General features: G+C 47.0%; 1 protein-coding gene across 2 annotated transcripts in view; it reads right to left on the bottom strand.

The window, feature by feature from the left end:
* The window catches only part of LOC102443928 (adhesion G protein-coupled receptor E1-like), a 55,928-nt gene extending 39,679 nt beyond the window's left edge, over positions 1-16,249 (bottom strand). For both annotated transcript variants that reach the window (XM_075902181.2, XM_075902183.2), the window contains exons 1-3: positions 16,146-16,249; positions 1,929-2,004; positions 818-883 (exon numbers count right to left, since the gene is read on the bottom strand). In XM_075902181.2, the coding sequence (XP_075758296.2) occupies positions 818-883; positions 1,929-1,959 (97 nt within the window). In that variant the 5' untranslated portion in view covers positions 1,960-2,004; positions 16,146-16,249. The remainder of the gene's footprint in view (positions 1-817; positions 884-1,928; positions 2,005-16,145) is intronic.
* Between the last annotated feature and the right edge of the window lie 11,648 nt (positions 16,250-27,897).

The raw sequence follows: 27,897 nt of genomic DNA, 5'->3' as shown, positions 1-27,897 counted from the left end.
TTAGAGCCTAACAAAGTTTGTAGATGGGATCATGAGCTTAACCCACTTCTTCAGATGAAAGAGGTAGGTTGAATAAATGAATACAGAGATGAAGGAATTACCCCAACACCCCCACAGAGAGTCTTTCCCTGTCCTCAAAATTCTAGATTTTCCCTCCAGGGCCTGTTTAAAACCAGAGATGTACCCACTCCCTTGGGCAGTTTGCTGCTTCTAGTGATCCAGATTCAATTACCCCCTTATTAAAGTCCATATAATGCTCCGGAGAGCTGCCAAGCCAATACCAGGTGTGACGTAGTGGGGGTATCTGGCTGCTTTCTATGCTGGCTCTGTGGTAACCCCCACTGGCTGCTGTCGGTACCACGGCCCAGCAAGACAGGGGATGAGTCATTATGCAAAGAGGGTCTCTCAACCTGTCTGACCAGCTACCCCCCAGGGAGAGAAACAAAGGAAGGGGGAATGCTGCCCCTGGCTGGGGGGCAGGGCTGGAAGAGAGTTAGTTTCTGTCTGGGAGCATGGAGAAAGCAGCCTAAGCAACAGGCTGGGGGTTTAGAAGCCGAGACCTCCCCCCCATATCAAGGGGGGCTGAGGCATCCTAGGCCGGCCCTGTAACCAGATAACATCTGTGCTGTGCTGTATCCTGGAGAAGCAATAAACTCCCTCTCTTCTACTGGCTGGTGGAGTCTGTTCGTGCCATTCTGGGGGTGCAGGAGGCGGGGGAACCCCAACGCGTCGTCACACCAGGGCACAGCAGAAATTCACTATGTGGGACTCATTATGGGCACAAAAAATTTACACAAAGCATTATGAGAGAACTTACCAATTCTGTTTGTCATCTGGGCAGTTGCTGGTGATAGAAACCAGAACAGTCCAACGAGGAAAAACACTTGAGAGAAGATGAACAAAACTTGTTTAAAATCCAGAATATGGCAAAAAAACAATACAGGGAGATATTACTAAATAAAGGGATCTAAGCACCTTTGTATGAGTCTGACCCTAATCTCAATTATACTGGTGTAAATTTGGAATGACTCCATGGCTTTACTTGTAATGGAGTTACTCGGCATTTACCCTGGGGCAATCAGGATTAGGTGAGGGATTGGACCTCACTAATGTGGGGAGAATGGAAGCCAGGCACTGGACTTTTCCATTCTAGTCTCAGCCACTGACACTCTGTAGGAGGCAGCTGGGGTCTGAATGGCTTCTCAATGCCCTGGTGCAGGGTGGCGTGGATTCACAGGGTGTGTGGTCTGTGCTGCAGCCTGTAACCAGTCCCTTTGCAGTGATCCCTAGTATACTGGGCCCCCACAAGGGCAGACCTGTGGCCTCCAAAATTAGGCCTTTGGGTGCCAGCAGTCGCTGTCATTTTCCATGGCTCTCTTTAGTAAGTGGGAAGCTTGTTCTTTACTCCTTCAGGGCCCAATGCTCTCAGCGATTATTTGCCATAACTCCAGGCAGCCTTTTCCAAACAAGGTACCAATGTATTTAGTCGCCTGGCCTACAGATTCTGGCAGTCCTTACGTTAGCATAAAGGGGCAGAAATACTCCATGCTGACCAACCAGGGCTCCCATGACATAGGCTGCCACAGGAATCAACCATCTCAGTTTTCTCTCCCTGTCTCTGTTCTTGTCTAGGACTCAGGTCAACAGACTTGTGCTACTATGCTAGAAAATGTAGCTGCATTCACATTGCTTTTGTCCTGGTAACGCACAAGCCCCAGTCTGTCAACATGAGCTCGGAGAGTCCGGACCACGGGCTGTATAGCTAGCTGTGCCCTGATCAGCCATGGAATCTCCTAAGAGACTGGGGACAGAACCTTTTTGATAAGATGCCAGCTGGCTATTCCCAGCTGTTCAGCAGATAACAGTTTGCTTGGCACATTCTGTCATACAACATCATTGCTCTATCATCAATAATTGGTTCTACTTACTTGGAGGAAAGGAAAAGCCTCGGCGTCCCATGCTGGCTCAGAAGACAAGTTCCTGGATTCTGACCCTTGCAGCTTCCTTGTTAATCAGAAACAAGACCAAAAGCAAAACTGACATACTCTTGGTCACATCTTCCTTTTTAGTGCCATCTCTCTGGTGTCCAGAAAGAGTCTTTGGGCCAAATTCCCCTCACTACAGGCAGTAACTGAGGAATGGGAGCCCTCACAGAGCAAGACGGACTCATACAAGTAGGCAGCTATTTATACTCTCAGATAAGAGTTGTATACAATTGGTGCTGAAATAAGATGAGCAAATAAACATTACAAAACTAAGACTAGATGGTTACTTGGCTGGAACCCAGGGACACTTCCTCCCCAGCTCTTTCAAATCCCCCCACTCCAACCATTTTTTACCCACAAATGACCCACAGTGAAATGTTGCTCTGTAGTAACTTTCACATGAGACAATAAGAATCTATGAATGCTGCACACTAGAGGAGTGTATCCTTTAGCTAAAGTAGCACAAGGCTCATGCTTTTAGGGCAGAAGGTTCAATCCCTCCTGTTCACCCCTGGGGGTGAATTCACTCCACATTGCAACCCAACAGCTATCTCTCTCTTTCTCACACACACACGCTTTAGCAAAATGGAAAGAGCTTCCTAGAAAAGGATGTGCTACAGAAAAGGATGTGGGCAGTATAGTGGTTCACAAACAGAAGTCTTAATCAACAATGCCAGGGGCAGCCCGAGGAGGGCTGCAGCAGCTGGCACCCCAGGCAGAACACGCGCTCGGTGCCCCCGCCGGCACGACCCTCAATGGTGTGACATCATCATTGGGCACCCCATTGAAGGCGGTGCCCTAGGCGACGGCCGAGTCGACCTATACTCACCGGCCCCCACCCCTGAACAATGCACCACTGTAGCAAATCTAATTTGGGGCTATATTAGCAGCAGTATGGTAAGCAAGACATGAGAAGTCATTATTCCACTCAGCACTGGTAAGATCTCAGCTGGAGTAATGTATCCAATTCTGGGCACCACATTTCAGGAAAGATGTGGACAAATGGGAGAAAGTCCAGAAGAGAACAACAGAAATAATTAAATTCTAGAAAACATGATCTGTAAGAAAAGATTGAAAAAATTGGGGCTGTTTAGTCTGTAGTAAAGGAGAGAGGGAGAACATGATTACAGTATTCAAGTACATACTGTCTTCCAGTTTGTTATAAAGAGGGAGTGATAAAAACGTTCTTCTTAACCACTAAGGACAGGAGAAGAAACAATGGGGTTAAACTGCAGCAAGGGAGATTTAGGTTAGACATTGCAAAACCTTCCTAACTGTAGGGTTAGTTAAGCACTGGAACAAATACCTAAGCAGCTGTGGAATCTCTATCATTGGATATTTTGTCAGAAGAGGTTAGGCAAACACCTGCCAAGGTCAGTATAGATAATACTTTAGTCCTACCTTACTACAAGGGATTGGACTAGAAGACCAGAAGACCTCTCAAGGTCCCTTTGGGTCCTACATTTCTATGATTCCTCACTTCTGACTGCAGAGACTTCTAGGCTGTGAAGACAGTTAAAACCCATTAACTCTCCTAAGGCTGATCAGGGAGTATCTTTCAGTCAGAGCTGCCAAGTGGCATAAAAGGGGGTCCACATGGTGCCAGGGGGAGAATGCTGTAGGGCAGGGCTACTCAACACATGGCCCACAGCCTGTTTGTTTGCAGCCTGCAGTGCAGTTTGGGTTTATGGAGGACTCAGTATGCTGTCCGCGGGGGAGATCCTTTGAACATGGCATCCACTGGGAACACACTCCACAATGGCAAGGTGCCTCCCAGACAGGGTGGACACTGAAAGATGCAAGCGGATGGGCTGGCTGGAATAGATGGGTACAGGGTGTCGGTGTTTCTAGCCCTCAGGGAAGAGGTGCCGGGAGCGCTGGGGTATTGTGGGAAGTGCTTTGTATTCATGTCTGACAGTGTGAAAGAAGCTATTTGCATATATATTTGCATGTATTTGCAACCTCACTTAATTTGCAGCCGTTGGCATGTGCTGTGAGTATTACTGTGGCCCCCGGGGCTTCCAGAGTTGAGTAGCCCTGCTGTAGGATGTTCTGAGTCGCTCTGTCAGAGCCCCACATGACAAGGATTGTCCTACATGTCCAGGAGTAAAAAACAAAATGTCAAGTTCCTACCAGTTCAGGACTTACATGTGTCACTGAAGCAGGACACCTCTTGTGGCTACTGCTGTTGCTATACAGCCAACACATTATGTCTTGATCACAGCTATGCCCAGATGTGCAGTCTCAAAAGGCGATTTTAGGTTCAATTTCTCAAAACAGATGGGACTGTGAAAGCCAGTGAGAAAGCAAGAAGTTGGTGTCAAGATAAAGCAGAAGATACAGGGTACTGTCTTTTCCTCTCTGCAGTTTCAGCTGATGCAATCTTATGACACAACAGGACCCACTGTCAGCTTAGTTTCCCAGAATCATAGAATTATAGAATCCTCGGGCTGCAAGAGTCCGCAGGAGGTCATCAAGTCCAGCCCCCTGCTCAAAGCACAACCAATCCCAACTAAATCAATCCAGCCAGGGCTTTTCTAGGGATGGAGATTCCACCACCTCCCTAGGGAACCAATTCCAGTACTTCACCACCCTTCTAGGGAAATAATTTTTCCTAATATCCAACCTAGACCTCCCCCACTGTAACTTGAGACCATTGCTCCTCGTTCTGCCATCCGTCACGTCTGAGAACAGCCTCTCTCCATCCTCTTTGGAACCTCCCTTCAGGAAGTTGAAGGCTGCTATCAGATCCCCACTCACTCTTCTCTTCTGCAGACTAAAGAAGCCCAAATCCCTCAGCCTCTTCTCATAGGTCACGTTCTCCAGCCCCCTAATCATTTTGCTCGCCCTCCGCTGGACCCTCTCCAATGCGTCCACATCCTTTCTGTAGTGGGGGGGCCCAGAACTCCAGATATGGCCTCACCAGAGACTAATAAAGAGGAATAATCACTTATCTAGATCTGCTGGCAATGCTCCTCCTAATGCACCCTAATATGCCATTAGCCTTTGTGGCTACAAGGGCACACTGTTGACTCATATTCAGCTTCTCGTCCACTGGACTCCCCAGGTCCTTTTCTGCCAAACTGCTACTTAGCCAGTCGGTCCCCAGCCTGTAACAATGCTTGGGATTCTTCTGTCCCAAGTGCAGGACTCTGCACTTGTCCTTGTTGAACCTCATCAGATTTCTTTTGGCCCAATCCTCTAATCTGTCCAGGTCACTCTGGACCCTATCACTGCCCTTCAGTGTATCTACCTCTTCCCCCATCTTAGTATCAAATGCAAATTTGCTGAGAGTGCAATCCATCCTCTCATCCAGATCATTAATAAGGATGTTGAACAAAACTGGCCCTAGAACCAATCCTTGGGGCACTCCGCTAGAAACCAACTGCCAACCTGACATCGAGCTGTTAATCACTACCCATTGTGCCTGACAGTCTAGCCAGTTTTCATCCATCTTACAGTCCATTTATCCAATCCATACTCCCTTAACTTGCTGGCAAGAACATTGTGGGAGACCGTATCAAAAGCTTTGCTAAAGTAAAGGTATATCACACCTACCGACTTTCCCATATCCACAGAACCAGTTACCTCATCATAGAAGCTAATCAGTTTGGTTAGGCATGACTTGCTCTTGATGAATCCATGATGACTATTCCTGATCACTTTCCCCTCTTCCAAGTGCTTCAAAATGGACTCCTTGCACAAGAAGCCCTGTCTTCCGACGCTGTACTGTAAATCTTCTTGCACAAGAGCGGGCGGGCAGTGTGGACCCGCTGCGAAAGAACGTCTGTTCTTGCGCAAGAACCCACCAGTGTAGACATAGCCATAGTGCGGACGCTCTGTAAGTTTTTGTGCAAAAACAGCTGTTTTAGCGCAAAAACTCTGCAGTGTAGATGTAGCCTCAGTTATTCCAGTAGAAGCTGGAATCTCTTGGTCTGCCTAGGTGGTGGCTAAGAGCTGAAATCACTAAGGGTATGTCTACACTACCCCGCTAGTTCGAACTAGCGGGGAAATGTATGCATACCGAACGTGCAAATGAAGCCCGGGATTTGAATTTCCCGGGCTTTATTTGCATAAGCCGGTCGGCGCCATTTTTAAATGCCGGCTTATTCAAACCCCGTGCCGCGCGGCTACACGCGGCACGGGGTTCGAACAAGCCGGCATTTAAAAATGGCGCCGGCCAGCTTATGCAAATAAAGCCCGGGAAATTCAAATCCTGGGCTTCATTTGCACGTTCGGTATGCATACATTACCCCGCTAGTTCGAACTAGCGGGGTAGTGTAGACATACCCTAAGAGCTGAAGTCACTAGTTTGGCCTGGAGCCAGACTCATCGTGACTAGTGGGCAGCCGGTAGGCACATCGGCCAACAGGGTGGCTCGCAAGAGCAGGTAGCCAGCAGGGTGACAGGCAGGTGGCCAGTAGGAGAAGTGGCAGGTGGACAGCAGGGCGGCTGGCAGGAGCAGGTGGCCAGCAGGGCAGCTGGCGGGAGCAGCTGGCAGTTGACTAGTAGGAGAAGCGGCAGGCGGCCAGCAGGGTGGCTAGAAGAAGCAGGTGGCCAGCAGGGCAGTTGGTCGGAGCAGCCGGCGGTCGGCTGGTAGGAGCAGCAGCAGGCAGACAGCAAGGCAGCTGGCAGGAGGAAGCGGGCCACAGGAACAGCACAAAGGTGGCATTGCCTCAGGCCCAATTAGTGGAGTCATCAGGGTGATGAGTCTGGGTCTGCACTGACTGGACAGAGCTGTAAGTGGGGCTTTTGAAGTGGGATACAGAGAAAGTTTGGGTATGTGAATGGGACCCTTACATTGTTGGACTAGTGATAGAAAGTGCTACATAGTCCTATATATTGTTGGACTAGTGAGCCTGAGAGGAATGGCTCAATCCATTTGAGCTGGGATGATTACTTGTGGGGGGTTATGAACTTTGGTTGTGGTATTTTCCCAAGCTAATGCCATGTGGCTTCTCTCCCTCTTTCATTAAAAGTTTCTTTTCTACGCTCAGACTCCGTGCTTGTGAGTGGGGAAGCATTGCCTCTCAGAGGTGCCCAGGGGTGTGTGAATTTCCCAGGCTGCTGGGTGGAGGCTCGAGCTGGTTCTGTGTGAGATGGATGAAAAGGAACCCCTAGATATTGAACCTGGCCCTGGCTGCTGCCGGTGCTACCTGGCAGAAGGGTTACATTCTGAAAGAGGCTTTTCCAACATGGGGCCAAACCCTCTTTCAAAACATCCCTTCTTCCTCATAGAACAAGGTTTACAGGGATGCCGAAAAAACATGCCTGCTTTTCCGAATTTTTTTTGGAAAAGCAGACGCATTCCTTGGATGCAACAGAGCTTTTCCGGGATACCCGGTATCCCAGAAAAGCTCTACAGTGTGGACAACTTGCTCTTTCTGTACTTCTCTTCTGTATCTGAACTATCCAATTTAGTGACTATACGGCTATAGTTATTTGGGCTAGCTTTGATCTTTTGAGTCCTGACTGCAGAGAAACATTTCTTGAATGTCACAGGGCCCATATTCACAACAGCTGCAGAAACCATTGGTGAATTTCTAGCCATAGACAGTGCCTGAGCACCAGGAATATTCCTGGCCCAAGGCCCAGCTCCACCAAACTTCAAGGCTGGCTGCTTAGTCTGCGTGGCTGCCAGCACTTGCATGCCTGAGGTCCTTGGGTGGGGCTGAGAGGCATCTTCCTGTGCTGCTCCCGCTGTGGAGTCCTGGGAGTGGAATGGAATGAGGTTTAACTGTTAATTCGAACTAAGGGGTTTATCTCAGAATCGTGCTTCTGTGCCGCGTGCAGACGCAGGCAGTTACTTCGGGCTAGTCAGTTTCCAAAATGGTGACCGGCTGGGAGTATGCTAATCAAGCGCAGGATATTTAAATCTCACGCTTCATTAGCAATTTCGATCGCCCTCATTAGCCTCCTTAGTTCGAAATAGGGGGCTAGTGTAGACGTACCCTAACAGAATATTGGGAATCCTTAGGAAAGGAATATATAATAAGAGAAAACACCATATTGCCTCTACATAAAGTCATTGTATGGCCACGTCTTGAATACTGTATGCAGATCTGGTCAACCCATCTAAAAAAAGAAATATGGTATTTGGAAAAGATACAGAAAGGGCAACAGAGCTTATTAGGGATGAGGAACAACTTCCATATGAGGAGAAATTAACAAGACTGGGACTTTTCAGCTTGGAAAAGAAATAACTAAAGGAGGGGGCGATATGTTAGATGTCCAGAAAATCATGAATAGTGTGGAAAAATCGAATAAGGAAATGTTATTTATTCCTTCACTAAGAAGCTGATCCAGTTAAAATTAAATGCATCAGATTTCAAACAAATTATTTCTTTACTCTCAAGTTGTGGATCTTTGCCAGGAGATGGTGGAAAGGCCCAAACTATAAAAGGGCTCCAGCGAGGGATATTAAATTCAGATTAACTAATCAAATAGTTGATAAGATTTCCATTGACTATTTGATTAGTTGATAAGGGCACCTCTGCCTCTGAAGTGTAGCAAAAGCTCTGCCGGGCTCTTGCTACAATTCAAAAGCAGAAGCCCAGCAGGGAGAGTGGGACCAGGGGGAACTGGCCCCATGCTCCCTGCAGCACCTGAGCCTTGGAAATGTACAAGAGCCCCAGAGGGAAGGCCCCAGAGGGAAGCCCCCCAGGGAGCGCGGGGTCCCCTGCTGGCCCCGCACTCCCTGCAGGGCTTTTGCTACAGTTCAAAGGCAGAGCGGCCCTTATTGACTAATCGAATTGTCAATGGAAATTCTATCGACTGTTGGATTCGTTAATCTAAATTTAGAGTCCTGCCTGGGCTCGTGTGTATTTCAAAAGCAGAATCGTAGCAGAACCAGTGCGAGCGGAGACTGCTTCAGTCCTCGCTCATGCCACTTCTTGCTGTGCCTCTACCTCCCCTGCCACCTGCGGAGATGGTGCTGGGGGGAACCAGCTTTTAAGCCGGCTCTGGCTCCTGCTCCCCCTGCTCCCCAACTTGCTGCCTTTCTTTAATAGAGGCAGCAAGAGGGAGAAGCGACTAGTCGCATCACTAGTTGACTAACCGACAAGCTTATGCTTATCGGCTAGTTGGATAATTGACTAGTCATTTACATCCGTAGCTCCAACAAGAATGAAATACGTTGAAGGAAGACAGGTCCATCAATGGCAAGGATGGTGTCCCTAGACTCTGTTTGCCAGAAGCTGGAAATGGGTGACAGGGGATGGATCATGACAATTGCCTCATCTGTTTATTCCTTCTGAAGCAACTGGTATTAGCCACTTTTGGAAAACAGGATACAGGGCGAGAAGGACCATTGGTCTGAACCAGTATGGCTATTGTGATGTTCCTATATAGAGCTGAAATGTATGTGCCCCCTTCCTGCAACCCCACTCCCCTTCCAGAGCCGAGATAGAACTCAGGAGTCCTGATAGGGTTTGCCTCTCTCCACAGAGTTAGTCACAAAGTAAGAACACACATTAAAATTGTAAGACTAACCAGTGTCCCTTAAATGGCTTGTCACGAGATGTCAGCGTATGTTAAGTGTTAGGGCTGAGGGGGTCTAATCTCTCTCTATAAAAAAGTTTTTCATGTCAGGTGACAGAATGACATCGTCATGCTCTCAGGACATCATCGCACGCTCATGCTCACTGCCGGCGGGAGGTGGGGGTGGGGGTGGCGAGCGTAGCCCGCTAGTATTTATTTCATTTTCTTGCTTTTATACAGGAATCGGATACAGTGCTCCTGTCAGCTAACTGCTAAGCTGTCTGTCAAAAAAGTCGAGTTTTCCAATCCTGGGGTAAAGATGATGTGTTGGGGGGGGAGTGGATGGGGTTCGTTCCTGCCCCCCATTTGGTGCTTGGCTTGTACTGAGCATGCTCAGTAACACTGCTGAAGCCTCTGTCCTAGTCCCCTTCCCGTCCCCCCATCACAGCATGCACAGGTCACCCTACCCCTACCAAAATCAGAAATGGGGCCCCTGCCTATGCTGGAGCTGGGACTGGCTCTTCTGGCTTTCAGCCTCTTCAGCGGGGGGAGAGCTGCCACTGGCTCCTGGCTCCCAACACCCACCGATCAGCCCCTAAGCTCCCTGCAGATAGATGGTGCTCTGCAGGAGCAGCCCTTGCCTGCAGGGCACCCAAGCTCCCCGTGGACAGAAGCCAGAGGCATAGTGAGGGTGTTATGCACCCGGGGGCAAAAGCAAAATTTGCGCCCTCCCCACCCCCCCGCCACCATGTGACAGGGCCCCAAACCTGGTGCACAGCTGAGCTTGACAGAGGTGCAGGAGCTTGTGCAGCGTCTTCCCCCACCCCCTCCAGTTTGGGTTGGGCACTGTCCTACTGTTGAAGAGGGAGGAAGGTCGGGCTGGGGGTGCAGAGGCAGGAGGAGGCTTCAGCAGGTGGTGGATGGAGGAGGAGCAGGCAAGCAGAGGTATGATGGGGGAGCAGAAGGGCAATTCCCCCCCCCCCCCCCCACACACACACCTCCTTGAACGTAAGAGATTAACTTATCTGTTAAAAGAACACTCCGAAAAAACTTTTAAATAAAACTGACACACAATATGAGAATCACCCTCGGTTTCTTGAAGCAATAAGTAGCCTAAGGCTGAGGATACACTGCAAGCGAGGCTTTCAGTCTGCCACGAGGACGTTTTCCTTCAGGTTGCTGTGAGATTCTATCCGTAAGTAAAGGAGAGACGTCTCTCTGAGCTGCTCTTCCAAATTTCACACAAGCCATTCAACTGAAGCCGTAGATGTCAAGATTCAAGGCCAGCCTTGCCTTTGGCAGACTGCCCCACCAGGTGTTCACAATCACAACGTCCGAACATGTATAAGACTTTTAGCTGAGAAAGCCATGTTTAAACCCAAGTCTCTGCTAGGACAGGGAGATGTGGGTGGCCTATAGAAAACACCAGCATTTTCTTTGGAAAATCCACAACAAAACGTGGGGGGATCGATCACCCCGGTAATGCCAACTCCTCCAGAATTGAGGCTCTGATTATCCAGCACCAGCTGAGGCAGAGCGGGCACTGCATGCACGTCTGATACATTTTTACCAAAACTGCTACCTGCCCAACTTGTCATAGGAGAAAGGAAACAGGGAGGCCAAAAGGAATGGTTTAGAGCACCGTTTCTCAACTTTTTTTTTATAAAGTACCCCTTTTAAAAAAATTATAAGTACGCCCTGTATCTACAGTTTTCAGACACACAACATTTTTTCTACAATTGCAACATATCTGTTTAAACAACTTCATCGTATCCCCATGAATCCTTACAAGGTACATTGCCCATAGAGGTCAATGGGGCTGGGCTATTTTATATGTAAAGGTACTGAGAAATGTATATGTCAATACCAAGATGACAATGTGCATATTATGTAAATAATACCGAATAATAATTGCCAAATGAGACCACTTCCCAACCTGCTTACAAAGGGCCTAATACAATTTAAATTTTAATCTAGGATTGAGCCCAAAACAATCTGTTGATATGACCCAAAAAATCCAGATATCATTTAGTCACCCTTCAAACATATAAGGGAGAAATCAGTAAAAGCCTCACTGCCTGGTAGAGGTGATCTTTGAAGAAAATTGGAGAGATTTTTTAATTTACTTTTTCTGACAGCAGCACTTTCTCTCACTGAACGTGGGGTCTTCAGCACAGGTTTCACTTTATGTGTCAGAATAACACAGAAATGAGTTGTCACAGCTAACTCCATTCAGGTCAAAGCAACGTGCACCCCGAAGACAGAAGAACAAATCCCTTGAAGCTGGAAGTCAAAACATCTCACCTCTTCACAGAGCTCACCCAGAGACACAAGTCATGACAACGCTCTCTGGAGAGAGACAAAACGTCCTGCCTCTTGGTGGACATAACAAATGTTTTCATTTGGCATCTTACCATGGTGTTTAAATCGACTGCTAGGATGAGGAAGACTCACAAAGAGTCTGCCCATCATCCACACTGGAGCAACATGGTGATTTACCACCGTGGTAACCGACCTGATCTCTCTGTGGGCTCTTGTGGAGCAGCAGGGAGCCTGCAGCAGTCTCTTGTGGGGGAGAGGCCAGAGGTGCCTCTATTCCAGTGGTTCTCAAGCTTTTTGGCCCATGGACCACATGACTCAATGTAGAATAGTGATAGAAATGTAGCCATGTTAGTCTGGTGTAGCTGAAACAAAAAACAGGACTATGGAGCACTTTAAAGACTAACAAGATGGTTTATTAGGTGATGAGCTTTTGTGGGCCAGACCCACTTCCTCAGATCAAATAGTGGAAGAAAAATGTCACAACCACATATACCAAAGGATGCAATTTAAAAAAATGAACACATATGAAAAGGACAAATCAAATTTCAGAACAGAAAGGGGATGGGGGGAGGTAAATGTCTGAGAGCTAATGATATTAGAGGTGATAATTGGGGAAGCTATCTTTGCAATGGGTAAGATAATTAAAGTCTTTATTCAAACTTAGGCGTAAAGTGTCGAATTTAAGCATGAATGACAGTTCAGAGGATTCTCTTTCAAGTGAAGTCTTAAAAGGCCTTTGAAGCAGGATGCAGGTAATCAAGTCATTGAGACAATGTCCTTTCTGGTTGAAATGGCAAGAAACTGTTTTTTCTTTGTGATCCTGTCTAATATCTGTTTTGTGGGCATTGATCCTTTGGCGAAGTGTCTGAGACGTTTGTCCAATGTACATAGCAGACGGACACTTTCAGCACATGATAGCATAAATTATATTTCTGGATGCGCAGGAATATGTGTTCTTGATCTTAAGAAATTAAGGAACCACCTGATAAGTATTTTATACAAGAAACAGAAAAACATCAAGAATGACATTTCTAACTTAGAGAGTCTCATCTCAAGACAAACATCCACACCGACTAACACCTTGCAAGATTTTTGTTCCACCAGACAAGAAATCTACTATACACACTTCTATTCCCTACAACAAAGAAAAGACAATAAACTTTCTAAACTGCTCCACACCACAGGCTACAACAGCAACTACCTCAACCCACCAGATAATATTGTTAACCTCTCCAGCTACAAACTCAATCCAGCAGAAGAGTCTGTCTTATCCCGGGGTCTCTCTTTCTGCCCCACGTCCCCCACAAACTGGATACAATTTTGTGGTGACCTTGAGGCTTTTTTTCACTGCCTCCGCCTCCGAGAATATTTCCAAACCACCAATGAACATCAATCTGACCTACTAGATCCCCCCTTTCAACACCAAAGGAAAAATAATTCTATATGAACTCCCCCTGACGGTCGGAATTACAATCTGGATTTCTATATACAAAGCTTCCGCAACAACACACCGACTGACATTATTCGCAAACGACAACAAGTTTCATGACTCAATGTAAACCTTTCCGCAGACGGCCAGTTGCTAATGGAAACCCACCTTTAATTACACAATTATGCCCAAGCCATTTTGCTAGTGCTGCAGCTAGGGAGAATGGTTTAACATTTAAGCTGTTTAATAATTGAAATTAACTTTCTCATGTTAGTTTATCAAACTTCATTTTAAATAAAGTAAAATATTAATTTATGTCCAATACAAAAAGTTTCAATGTTTTCTTTACTTTTGACAGGGGTAGGTAACCTTTTTTGGATCAGGGGGCCACTGATCCACAGAAAAATCAGATGGGAACCACACAAGTGAGAAACAAAAATGCTCCTCCCAAAACCCCAACCCTCACTTAGGTGGGCCCCACTGAGACACCTCACTCCTCTGGCATTCCAGCCCCAAGGGACGAGGGGAAGGGATAGGGAGGACTGAGGTTCGGGGCTTTCCATAGGCTAGATTTGCTTTTCTGATTAATTTTATGGACCTCTTAGGTTCTAAAGTGGGGACAAAAATAAGGGGTGCAGTGTGTGTGAGAGGGCTGCCAATGAGCGGGATAGGTAGGGTGCAGAATCTGGGAGGGAGATGGGGGGCAGAAGGGGGCAAGGTCTGGGTGATAGGTAGGGTGCAGAAGCAGACTGGATGTAGGGTGTCTGGCCACGGGGAGGGATCAGGAGCAGATTGGGGGTAGGGTATCTGACTAGGAGGGAGGGTGCAAGGAGGGGACTTGGGTAGGAGTTGGACCTCCCTGGTCTGGCACCCTCTAGACCTGACTGGTCCCAGATGAGGGATTTTTTGGACCAGCGAGGTCATTTCAGGGCTCCTGGTTCCCCCCCTCCCCACTAAGTATCTTTGCATCTCCCTCCCCTGCAACCCAACTGAGCTGCCCACCCTCGCTGGTTCCCTGCACCTCCCCCAAAACCATCACCCACAATCTAAGGGAGTGCTGCACCAGTTCCTTGCAGCCCCTTACAGCCTAGCTGAGCTGCTCTTCTGTTCCCTATGCCTTCCCCCATCCACCTCGGCCCAGTTGAGCCCCACACTGGTTCCCTGCACGCCTCCCCCACAGCACAGCTGAGCCCCGTTTCCCTGCATCTCCCCCCAAGCTCGGCAAAACTGCTGAGCCCAGCTCTGATTTCCTGCCCCTCCCTCCCCTTGAGTCTAGCCCCGGTTCCCGGCACCTCCCTCCTCCTGCAGTCAAACTGAGCTCTGAGCTCTGCACCTCCCCACCCTCCAGAGGCAGGCCCAGCTCAGCTCAGTCCAGCACCCCGCACCTCCCCACTCAGCCCAGCACCACCCACCTCCTCACTCTGCAACCCAGCTGAGCTCCGTGTCCCTGCACCTCCCCCCAAACTGCACAGACATGCTGAGCTCAGTGCTGATTCCCTGCCCCTCCCTCCTCTTGAGTCCAGCACTGGGTTCCCAACCCCTCTCTCCTTCTGCAGTCCAGGTGAGCCCAGCACCCCGCACCTTCCCCCACCCCCGCAGCCCAGCCTGGCGCCCCCCTAGCGTGGCGCCCGGGGGCAACTGTCCCCCCCACCCCAACGCTACATCTCTGAGGGTATGTCTACACTACCCCGCTAGTTCGAACTAGCGGGGTAGTGTAGACATACCCTGACAGAGGCTGCTCTGGATGCTAGAATAGCTCCTGCTTGCAGGGTGCCCAGGCCTGCTTTGGACAAAGGCTGTTCTGGATGAAAGCAGTCCCCCAGAGGCGTGGCAAAGGGGGGGCAGGGCGGGCAGTTGCCCCTGGGTGCCATGCTAGGGGGGCACCGAGTTGGGGTGGGAGTGAAGCCGGCTGCCAGCTCTCTACACGCTGCAAGCAGAGGCAGCAGGGCCGGGCAGCAGCAGTGGCCACTTTAAAGGTTAGATTTCCTTACCGGGCCATCAGGTTCCTCCAGTGCCTGGCTCTGAGCAGGTCAGGGAGGAAAAATTTTATGGGGGGTGCTCCCAGCACTGGGGGGGGGGGCTTGTTCAGGAGGAGGGGTGAGTGTATTGGGATGGAGGGCCCTGGGGGGGACCTGGCTCAGGGGGAGGGGTGAGTGCATTGGGATGGGGGGGCTGGATCTGGGGGAGAGGTGGGTGCATTGGGGTTAGTTATAATTTTTTTAAAATAAAAGATACTTTATAAAAAAAGGAAAAACTTTAAAAAATAATAGTCTGGTTACATTTTAAAGACTAACAAACATAGATCAGGCATGTCAAACTTGAAGCCCACTGAGGGCCAAACAAATGAAAAGTGATAGCTTTCAGGGATGCCAAAGAAAATGTACTTCTATCGGAAAGTTGTAATTATTTATTATTATAGATTATGTTTTTGGTATATTTTATAATATTTTTCAGGTCTTGTTTTAATATAATACAATAATTTGATGTGTAAGATTGTTATTTACTCAAAAAATAATTTTTAATTTAAATATAAATTGAAGGTACTTTTACATTTCTTATATGATACATAACTATTTTTGTTGAAATAAAAACAAGTATAGACCATGGTCAATCAACTAGAACAGGCTTCTATGAAAATTTCAGATACTTTGTAAGTTTGAAATTTTGCATAAATATATAATTATTCACGCAATTGCAAAAAATTGACATAGATTTGATATAAAATTAATATACGTTTTGTGATTTTATTTGGAAATAAATAAATTAAAACCAAACCATTAACAAAATATCCCCCTGGATACCCCCAGAGCCAGGCACTCCCATATCCCCATTCTAACCCAATTCCCCTCTGCTCCCCCAGAGCACCCGCCCCACTCTAACCCAATGCCTCCTCCCTCCCCCAAACCCTAACCCTAACCCATCCCCCATACCTAATGCCTAGGTCCCGGAGCCAGTGTCACCACTGCTGCACATTTCTTCCTGAGGAGCTGGGGAGGCGTGAGCACAGCAGCCAGCTGTGAGAAGGAACTTGATGCCTGTGCAGAGCAGCCCAGCCAGCTGTGATCTGCACTTGGCCACGTGCTCTGAGCAGCCAGTGGGCCACACTTTATTCTTTTATCAAATGTAGTGGCAGGCCACAAAAAATTTCGATTGGGCCACATGCAGCCCGCCCGAAGCCTGTTTGACATGCCTGATGTAGATGGTATCATGAGCTTTTGTGGGCACAACCCACTTCCACCCACTAAAGCTCATGATACCATCTACATAAGGGGTGGGCAATAATTTTTGCCCAGGGGCTATTTCAAAATGTTTTGAAGTAGCCCTGGCTCGCCGCGGAAGGGGTGGGGCCTAAACAGGAAGGGTCAGGACTACCCCAGACCATGATTGGTCTGGGTTGGGGAAGCCCCTTTGTCCCCTCCTTCCCACTAGGCCCCCATGTCTCTGGTAGGGCAGGAGGAGGCTTCGGATGCTCCGCCAACTCCATGCCAATTAGGGCTTGAGGGCAGGGGAGCATGGGAAGGCTCCTCCTGCCTTGCAAGGAGTATATGGCACTTGGAAGTGTCGAGTGCTGCTCGCAGCGTGGGGCACAGCATAGAAAGCTTCACGTGCTCCCCGCCCCCAAGCCCGAATTGGCCTGGGGGCGGGGGAGAAGCAGGGCCACCATGGACCTGATCCAACCCACAAAGGCCCTTTTGCCTCCCCCATCTACATGTTTTGTTAGTCTTTAAAGTACTACTCGACTGTTTTGTTGTTTTTTAAGTTTTTCCTGTTACAGACTAACTCGGCTCCCCCTCTGAAGCTTATAAAAAAGGTTCTATACTATTCCATTCCTTTTTGCCTCCCTGTTTCCTTTCTCCTTTGGTGAGTTGGGCAGGCAGGAGTTTTGGTAAAAATGTATCAGACGTGCACACAGTGCCCACCCTGCCTCAGCTGGTGCTGGATAATCAGAGCATCAATTCCAAATTTGGCATTACTGAAGTGATAGATCACCCCACGTTTTGTTGCAGATTTTTCATCTTCCAGGCATAGCAGAGACTTGGGATTAACGTGGCTTTCTCAACTAAAAGTCTTATACGTGTTTAGATATTGTGATTGCCTCTCCAGATATTCACAGTCTGCTCAAGGCAAAGTTGGCCTTGAATCTTGACATCTACGGCTTCAGTTGAATGGCTTGTGTGAAATTTGGAAGAGCAGCTCAGAGAGACGTCTCTCCTTTACTTACGGATAGAATCTCACAGCAGCCTGAAGGAAAAAGTCCTCATGTCCTCGTGCAATGAAGAGTAACAGTTAATTCGAGGGAAGGGTTTGGATTGGACTACTGCGTCTACACACAGCAAGTTAAATCGGGTGACCGGCATTTTAAAATGGCGACCAGCCACTAATATGCTAATCAAGCCTGGGATATTTAAATCCCGTGTTTCATTAGCAACTTCGGTATGCTTCATTTGCCTCCCTAGTCCGAACTAGGGGGCAAGTGTAAACATACCCTTACATTCAGAACTCTCATGTAGGGTGTGTCTAGACTACAGAGTTTTGTCAACAAAAGTGGACTTTTGTCGACAAAACTATACCTGCGTCTACACTACCGCTGAGTTCTGTCGACATAACGTCGACAGAACTCAGCAGTTTTGTCGACGCTGGTAAACCTCATTTTACGAGGCATAACGCCTTCTGTCGACAGAGTTCTGTCGACAGAAGGTGTTATTGCATGTAAACTGTCCTTGCGTCTACACTGCCATGTCGACAAAGCAGCTTGCTTTGTCGACAGAACTGAATGTAGTGTAGACGCTCTTTGTCGACAGAAGCTTTGTCGACAGTATCTGTCGACAAAACTTCTGTCGACAAAACTCTGTAGTCTAGACGTACCCGTAGTTTTACGCTGTGTGATAATGTGAAAAACAATTAGTTTAACTAGGTAAGTAAATGGGCAGTTAGGAAGCATTACAGACTGCTTACAATAAATGTATTAGGTATCTTGTTAGTCTTTAAAGTACTACATAACTTTTTTCTTTTTGTTTTACCAAGATCAGACTAACTACCTCTCTATTACAATAAATTTGATATGCTCAAAATCTTTTTTACTTTTTATTCATTAAAGCAATGTGTTACTCATTTGCTATAACAGTGGCTTTAAAGGCTTGAATGAAATATAGTGATGAAATTCATATTTAGGTTGTATAACATTAATTTCTCTCATGTTTTATAAAACTTACATATTTCAGAATTTGACATTTTTTTATGTAAAAGACATGAACCTAATGAGAATGGGATATGAACAAATTAAAGAGAAAAAAATATTTAACAGAATGTAAACCACAAAACTTTATCATTTATATGTCTGTAGTTAGTAAAATAAGTAATTAATTAAACAATACATATCCTAAGAGGTGGATTATTTACAATGGTGTAGTGAGGGGGCAGGAAGGGAAGTGGCCCCCCTGGGTGCCACACTAGTGAGGTGCCAGTATAGACCCCTACACTGCCCCTGTCATCTCTCTGCTCACCTGCTCCTCCTCTGCCCACCGCCACCAGCTGGAGCTATCTCCTCCCCGCCTCTCTGCCCCCAGCCCGACCCGCTCCACCTCTGCCAGAGGGATAGTGCATGCGGGACCCAGCCCCAAACTGGAGGGGGTCAGGTAAGACACGGTACAAACTCCCCCCACTCCTCCCAGGATCGGGCTCAGCTGTGTGCCAGGTTCGAGGCCCCACCATTTGGCGGTGGGAGGTGCCAATTTTGCCTTCACCCCCGGGCACATAACACCCTCTGCTGCCCCCAAGCTGCTCCAGCCCCCACCAGTTACGGATTAACCATTATCCATTTAGGGTGATGCTTAGCTGTTAACTGGTTAATCTTTCACAGCCCCACTGAGGCAGGGGTTGGAGGACGGGTTGGGTGATGGGCTCTAGTCTGAGGATGCAGGCTTTAAGGTGAGGCCAGAAATGAAGGGCTTGTGATATGGGAGGGGGCTTTGGAGTGGGGCAGAAGGTTCTGTATGGGAGGGGATGAGGGCTCCAGGTGGAGTGGGGCCAGGGATGAGAGGCTTAGAGCTCTGGGCTGCAGCAGAGACATTTGGGCTGTGTCTAGACTGGCAAGTTTTTCTGCAAAATCAGCTGCTTTTGTGGAAAAACTTGCCAGCTGTCTACACTGGCCGCTTGAATTTCCACAAGAACACTGACTTCCTACTGTAAGAAATCAGTGCTTCTTGCAGAAATACTATGCTGCTCCCATTCGGGCAAAAGCCCTCTTGCGCAAATCATTTGCACAAGAGGGCCAGTGTAGACAGCTCAGTACTGTTTTGGGCAAAAAAGCCCCAATGGCTAAAATGGCGATCGGGGCTTTTTTGCGCAAAACCGCGTCTAGATTGGCACGGACGCTTTTCCGCAAAAAGTGCTTTTGCAGAAAAGCGTCCATGCCAATCTAGATGCTCTTTTCCGCAAATGCTTTTAACGGAAAACTTTTCCGTTAAAAGCATTTGCGGAAAATCATGCCAGTCTAGACGTAGCCTTGGAGTATGGAGATGGGTGCAGGCTGCAGAAAGGAGTTTGGATGAAGGAGGGGCTCAGAACTGGAGCAGGGCTGCAGGACAGGCTCAGAGGTGCAGGTTCTGTAGGCAGTACGTACCTTGGATGGATCCAAGGAAGTGGTGATGTGTCCCTCCGGCTCTTAGTTACCAGGGGGCTCTGCGCACTGCACTTTGAGACAGTGCTGCTCAGAGCAGGGGCAGTACACAGCACCCCTCTGACCACCCTGTGCTTAAGAGCCAAGGGACATGCCAGCCACTTCTTGGGAGCTTCATGGGAGCCTGCCTTAGCCATAAATCTGACTTGTAATGGCTTGGTTAGAAGGACCAGGATCCCTTTTCAGCCAGATGTTTTGGTCAAGGTCATTCCTCTTCCCTACATACATTTTAAATACTCTCAAATCCTTACATAAGCTGGTGTCTCCTCGTAAAATGTCCTCCTTCTTTATCCTTCAATAACTCTGCAACAGGCAAGGTTCAAGACAAAGACAGTCCCAGACCAGGTGGGATTTACCAGTTTCCCTTGAAAATCAGAATCCAATCCCTGCTTTTTAGGTATTAATGGAAGTTTCCTAAGCTGAGCAGCTTCATGATTTATTGAAAATGCTGAACTGATTATGTCTGGATAATCACTAGGATGAGTCACAAGAGCCTGCAAACGTTCAGGACTTGCTAAGTCGTCTGGCTCAGAGAAGCTGAGATCAAAGCTCTGAATTCCACCAGTGAAACTAACTATCTTCTCTTTTCTTTTGTTTCCTTGACAGTGAAGAGGACTGAAATAAACTTCTTAGCTTTGCAAGAACTTTTCAGCAACACACAAGCAGTTTAAAATGGTCTTGGGTCTTAACCATAGCATGGGGCATTTGTAAATAGGAACAGGGAAGTACATCCTATGAGTCACTCACACAACTTCTTGTGGCACAGTGCCCTCTAGGATCAGTTTTTGGCAGAGCAGCACAAGCTGCCCGAACACTGAGAATAAGAATTTGTTGCTGTTTTTTTCTAATTAATAATTAAATAGCAATTTGTAATCATAACCAGGCATGCTGGAGCAAATATTATTATGTAGAAACCATGCATGGAGACGGCCTGAGACACAAGGCCAAACCAAACACATGCTGTGTGCTAGTTAGTTGCTCATTGTGATAGCACAGTAACTCATCTTGCTTCACTAATATACAAGTTATTAGCGAATGTTTGAAACAAATTAAAAGCAAAGACAAATTTAACAATTTAAGAACATTAAATCCAGGGCTCAAGAGTGGGTTGCAGAAAAAACAAGTAACAAACAAGGTTAACAAGCTATAGATGTAACCTGCCTTGTCCCGGATGCTGGAGATGGGAATTTAACAAGTAACACAATATTAATTTTTGTGGTTGCCACCCATAAGTTAAGATAGAATCTTTTTCTCATAACACAGATCATAAATCCATGGGTGGAGAGGGCCCTAGGGTGTGGTACTGTCCTACGTCATCTTCCTTCTGGTCCAATACCTAAAACAGCAACAGCAATAACCAAACCAAACAAAAATTAGCAAGTCTGCCAATTAAGCATAGTCCATCAGTTAAAGGAAGCCAATGTTTCCCCTGACCCAATCCCTTGTTGGTCCATGTCACCCTTCTGCATCACTGTCTCACATTGTCCATCTGAGGAGTGTTTAACTCAGTCAATAAATATCCTCCATCAATTAAGCATAGTCTATCAGTTAAAGGAAAGCAGTGCTTCCCCATGACTATGGTACATGTCTTTCCATCCAACTTACAGCGCCTATGGGATAAGGAAGAAGTTGTAAACAAACTGTATCTGTCTCTGGTTAATACACAGCCACTCCTTCCAACAAACTAATGACTACAAACTGCACCTGATTCTGATCACAGAATCAGAGATTGGGGTTGGAAGACATCTCAGACAGGGGTGCCATTTCAGATGACGGTTGGGTGGCAGGACAACTTTACCCATGATACTAGGAGCTGTTTAGACATTTGAAAACACTAGTTTTCTGGCAGATAATTTAGCAGTTAGATGACAGGAGCCCTGTATCTCATTCCCAGGGCTTCCCTTACCAAAACGCAAAATATGCAGCTACATGGGATACCCTAAAATTTGGGGCATCAAATTACCCCAAATGTCATGGTGCACTATGGAGCTAGGTGTTGTGTATGGGCTTTGGTGGCCCTGCACTCCATCCCCCAGCTGTCCCCTCTCCCTCATGGACTCTGTGCTAGCTCCTGCAACCAGCCCCATACACCCTGGCTGCCCCTCCTTTGCAGGTTATGCCCAGTTCCCATTCATCAGGTGGCAGGGAGTGATGTGAGCTCAGTCTTGAGGACTTAGGGGGCTGGAGCACATGACCTATGAGGAGAGGCTGAGGGATTTGGGCTTATTTAGTCTGCAGAAGAGATGAATGGGGGGGGGGGGGGGGGGGGGATTTCATAGCAGCCATCAACTCCTTGAAGGGAGGTTCCAAAGAGGATGGAGAGAGGCTGTTGCCATTCTTAGTGGTGGCAGAACAAGGAGCAATGGTCTCAGGTTACAGCGGGGGAGGTCTAGGTTGGATATTAGAAGAAACTATTTCCTTAGGAGGGTGGGGAAGCACTGGGATGGGTTCCCTAGGGAGGTGGTGGAATCTCATCCCTAGACATTTTTAAGTCTCGGCTTGACAAAGCCCTGGCTGGGTTGACTTAGGTCTCCTGAGGTCTCTTCTAGCCCTGAGATTCTATGATTCTATGACTTAGGAAGAGACACAGGTGGCCGAGCAGCTGGCGGTTAGAGTGAAGTGGCGGTTTCCTGTTAAACACACTGTTTCTCTCGGGCTGGCTGCACGGCTGTCGTCCGCTCCTTTGGCCTCCACACGCACTACCCGCCACCACTCCCACCTCCCACCTGCTGCTCTGAGGCTGCAGTAGAACCTCCCTTCCTGCTCTGAGGTTGCCAACTCTCCCGACTGGATGGGTCACAAGCCATTTGCGTCAATGGTGTCTGGTCCATCCAGTCTGAGATAATGACAACCCTACGCCTGCAAACTCCACTCCTGAACATCTGCCTCTGTGGGCCCCTCCCCGCAGAGAGGCCCTTCCAACACAGGGAACCAGCACTGATGGGGATTACTGCTAGTTCCTATATAAAGTCACTTAAGGGAGGCTGTTGGGTTTAACATTTTAAAATATATTCTTACTTTGTTACTAACTGCGGAGAGAGAGAGAGACCCCGTGTGAACTCTGGGTTCTAGCTCAGCTTTGGGAAAGGAGCGAAGTCTGTGGGTTAAAGCAGGGGTAGGGATGTTAAAATGCATTTATTTTTGTAAATGTGTAACGGCTGAAATTTACAGCAGTTACACATTTACCCACAGGGGGCCAGTGCTGTGGCAGGCAACAGTGTGGGACAGAGGGACAGGCAGCTCCACAGGAGCCAGCATGTGCAGGGAGCTCCTGCCTTTCCCCACCTGCCCCACGTTGCTGCCTCTGTGTCCCATGCGCACCAGCTCCTGCCTGATACAGAGGCTACACGGGGGAGGGTTAATCAGTGAGCCCAGGCTTATTGGTTAACCGTGTACACAAGGAGACATTCACATCCCTAAACAGAAGCAGATACCCCTGAATTCTATGTGAGAACATCCAAATAGCCAAATATGCCAGCCACCTCCAGGAGCATAATTACCAAAGGTCCCATCTAGCCCAGTATCCTGTCTTCTGACAGTAGCAAATGCCAGGTGCTTTGGAGGGAATGAACACAACAGGCAACCATTGAGTGGTTCATCCCATCAATCATTCCCAGCTTCTGTCAAATAGAGGTGAGGGGCATGCAGAACATGGTGCTGGATCATAAGAACATAAGAACGGCTATACTAGGTCAAACCAACAGGTCATCCAACCCAGTATGCTGTCTGTTGAGAGTGGCCAATACCAAATGCCCCAGAGGGAGGGAACACAACAGGTAATCCTTATGTGATCCCTCCCCTGTCACCCACCTCCAGAGAATCAGAGGCTAGGGACACCTTTCCTACCCATCCTGGCTAATAGTCCTTGATGGAGCTAACCTCCATGAATCTATCTAGCTCTTTTTTGAACCCTTTTAAAGTCCTAGCCTTCACCACATCCTCCGGCAAGGAGTTCCAGAGGTTGACTATGTGCTGAGTGAAGAAAAACTTCCTTTTGTTAGTTTTAAACTTGCTGCCTATTAATTTCATTTGGTGAGCCCTAGTTCTTATATTGTGGGAATAAGAAAATAACTTTTCCTTATTCACTTTTTCCACACCACTCATGATTTTACAGACGTCTATCATATCCCCGCTTAGTCTTCTCTTTTCCCTGCCCACACTGGCTACTAGCCATTGAGCGTCGTATTCTCCATGAATTTTTCTAGTTCTTTTTTGAACTCTGTTATATTCTTTGACTTCACAACATCTTCTGGCAAAGATTTCCACAGGCTGACTGTGAAGAAATGCTTTCTTTTGTTTGTTTTAAATTTGTGGTGTTCTTGTGTTATTTGAAGAAGTAAATACTTCCTTATTCAATTTTTCCACATTATTCGTGATGTTATAGATGTCTCTCAGATCTCTCCCTTAATCATCGCTTTTCCAAACTGAAAAGCTTCAGGATTTTTAATCTCTCTTCATATGGAACACTGAACACATACTCCTAATAATTTCTTTTGCCCTTCTCTGTACCTTTTCCAAATTCAATATATCTTTTTTGAGATGGGGTGATCAAATCTGCACACAGCATTTGATCCATTGTCACGTTACTGACATTGTCATGTTCCTGGATTTTAAGGAGAGCAGCCAGATCACTGCTGCGCCCATGGGAGGGGGGGTTGCCCCAAAAGTCAGTTCAAAGGGGGCTATGTGAGGTATCACATGAAAGCTTCTGTTCTGCTGATTCTGTATATGCTCTTCATGTAATTGTATAATATCTGTATGTGGACTTATAAACATGTACTCTGTAGGGATGCTGGAAAATTCTCTATCTGTGGCTGAGCATTGGGCAAGGAATGCTCAACCAATGGCTATGCTAATTAGCAAGGCTCCAGGTACAATAGATCTCTAAGTGCAAGAGACACACCTGAAGGAATGCTTGGATATCTGCAAGCCAGCCGGAATAATGGTTGTTGACTTGGGACACAAGGATAGGTTGTTGGACCATGTGATCTTCTATGGCCAAGAGGCTGTCAGGAGAGGTATATAAGTGCCATGTGGCACCCTCCATCTTGGTCTTCAGCTCAGCTCTTGATCCCAGAGGCAGCATTGCAGGGAACCACGAGCCAGAAAGAACTGTGGACCCATCCTGACATAGGATGTACACCAAATACTTTTAAGCCAGCAGTTATAACATCTCTGCTATGAGCCTATATCGAGAACTGGGTGATTTGATGCATGTAATGTATTATCCTTTAACAACCTTACTCTTGTGCTTGTCTTTCTTTTAGTAATAAACTTTTAGATTTTAGATTCTAAAGGATTGGCTCAGCATGATCTTGTGGGTAGGATCCAGAGTGTAAACTGACCTGGGAACTGTGGTTGGTTTCTTGGGACTGGAAGAACCTGTTTGGGGTAGGTGAGATTGGGTTCTATAAACCTTCACCTGTGTGTTAGGCCCGGGGCTGATTGGGTCACAGGGAGAGCTGGGATCTCAGAGGGGTTTTGCTCGTGAGGCTTCTGGCTGGCCAGATTGGCAGCTGAAGTGCTCTGTGTGACTGGTTTGTGGCCTATTTGGGAAGGGCCTCCAGTCAGGCTTCATAAGGAGCCCCTAGTTTGAGCAATTCGCCCAGAGCGGATGCCCTCAGCTGTGCCCAGACCCGGCCCAGCCACTGTGTACCGGTGTTATTCCGCACATGGATTAAAAAAATTGCAAATGTATTGAAAATATTGGAGGGAACATTGGACACCACTGTTTATTTATCTCCATTCTCACCATTTATTCCCTTTGTTTCATAGAATCATAGAATTATAGAAATATAGGACTGGAAGGGACCTCGAGAAGTCATCGAGTCCAGCCCCCCGCCCTCAAGGCAGGATCAAGCTCTGTCTACACCATCCCTGACAGATGTCTATCTAACCTGTTCTTAAATATCTCCAGAGAGGGAGATTCCACCACCTCCCTTGGCAATTTATTCCAATATTTGACCACCCTGATAGTTAGGAATTTTTTCCTAATGTCCAATCTAAACCTCCCATGCTGCACTTTAAGCCCATTACTCCTTGTCCTGTCCTCAGAAACCAAGAGGAACAAATTTTCTCCTTCCTCCTTGTGACACCCTTTTAGATATTTGAAAACCGCTATCATGTCCCCCCTTAAACTTCTTTTTTCCAAATTAAACAAGCCCAGTTCATGAAGCCTGGCTTCATAGGTCATGTTCTCTAGACCTTTAATCATTCTTGTCGCTCTTCTCTGTACCCTTTCCAATTTCTCCACATCTTTCTTGAAATGTGGTGCCCAGAACTGGACACAGTACTCCAGCTGAGGCCTAACTAGTGCAGAGTAGAGCGGCAGAATGACTTCACGAGTTTTGCTTACAACACACCTGTTGATACAACCTAGAATCATATTTGCTTTTTTTGCAACAGCATCATACTGTTGACTCATATTCAACTTGTGGTCCACTATGACCCCTAGATCCCTTTCCGCCATGCTCCTTCCTAGACAGTCGCTTCCCATCTTGTATGTATGGAACTGATTGTTCCTTCCTAAGTGGAGCACTTTGCATTTCTCTTTATTAAACTTCATCCTGTTTACCTCTGACCATTTCTCTAACTTGCTAAGGTCATTTTGAATTATGTCCCTATCCTCCAAAGAAGTTGCAACCCCACCCAGTTTGGTATCATCTGCAAACTTAATAAGTGTACTCTCTATCCCAATATCTACATCATTGATGAAGATATTGAACAGTACGGGTCCCAAAACAGACCCTTGCGGAACTCCACTTGTTATCCCTTTCCAGCAGGATTTAGCACCGTTAACAACAACTCTCTGACTACGGTTATCCAGCCAATTATGCAGCCACCTTATCGTGGCCCTATCTAAGTTATATTTGCCTAGTTTATCAATAAGAATATCGTGCGAGACCGTATCAAATGCCTTACTAAAGTCTAGGTATATGACATCCACCGCTTCTCCCTTATCCACAAGGCTCATTATCCTATCAAAGAAAGCTATCAGATTAGTTTGGCATGACTTGTTCTTCACAAACCCATGCTGGCTATTCCCTATCACTTTATTACCTTCCAAGTGTTTGCATATGAGTTCCTTAATTACCTGCTCCATTATCTTCCCTGGGAGAGACGTTAAACTGACTGGTCTGTAGTTTCCTGGGTTGTTCTTATTCCCCTTTTTATAGATGGGCACAATATTTGCCCTTTTCCAGTCTTCTGGAATCTCCCCTGTCTTCCATGATTTTTCAAAGATCATAGCTAAAGGCTCAGATACCTCCTCTATCAGCTCCTTGAGTATCCTGGGATGCATTTCATCAGGACCTGGTGACTTGCTGACATCTAACTTTCCTAAGTGATTTTTAACTTGTTCTTTGTGTATCCTATCTTCTAAACTTACCCTCTCTCTGCTTGTATTCACTACGTTAGGCACACCTCCAGACTTCTCGGTGAAGACCGAAACAAAGAAGTCATTGAGCATCTCCACCATTTCCAAGTTTCCTCTTACTGCTTCTCCCTCCTCACTAAGCAGTGGGCCTCATCTGTCCTTGGTCTTCCTCTTGCTTTTAATGTATTTATAAAAGGTCTTCTTGTTTCCCTTTATGCCTGTAGCTTGTTTGATCTCATTTTGTGTCTTTGCCTTTCTAATCTTGCCCCTGCATTCCCGTGTTGCTTCCCTATATTCATCCTTTGTTATTTGTCCTAGTTTCCATTTTTTATAGGACTCCTTTTTTATTTTGAGATCATGCAAGATCTCCTTGTTAAGCCAAGCTGGTCTTTTGCCATATTTTCTATCTTTCCTACACAGCTGAATTGTTTGCTTTTGGGCCCTTAACAACGTCCCTTTGAAATACTTCCAACTCTCCTCAGTTGTTTTTCCCTTCAGTCTTGCTTCCCATAGGACCTTACATACAAGTTCTCTGAGCTTATCAAAATCTGCCTTCCTGAAATCCATTACCTCAATTGTGCTGGTCTCCCTTCTACCTTTCCTTAAGATCATGAACTCTATTATTTCA

Source organism: Pelodiscus sinensis, chromosome 31 (genome assembly GCF_052426305.1).
Source record: "Pelodiscus sinensis isolate ZL-2025 chromosome 31, ASM5242630v1, whole genome shotgun sequence".
Taxonomy (NCBI): domain Eukaryota; kingdom Metazoa; phylum Chordata; order Testudines; family Trionychidae; genus Pelodiscus; species Pelodiscus sinensis.
Note: the sequence above shows the minus strand (reverse complement) of the source record. Positions and strands in the feature narration are given on the sequence as shown.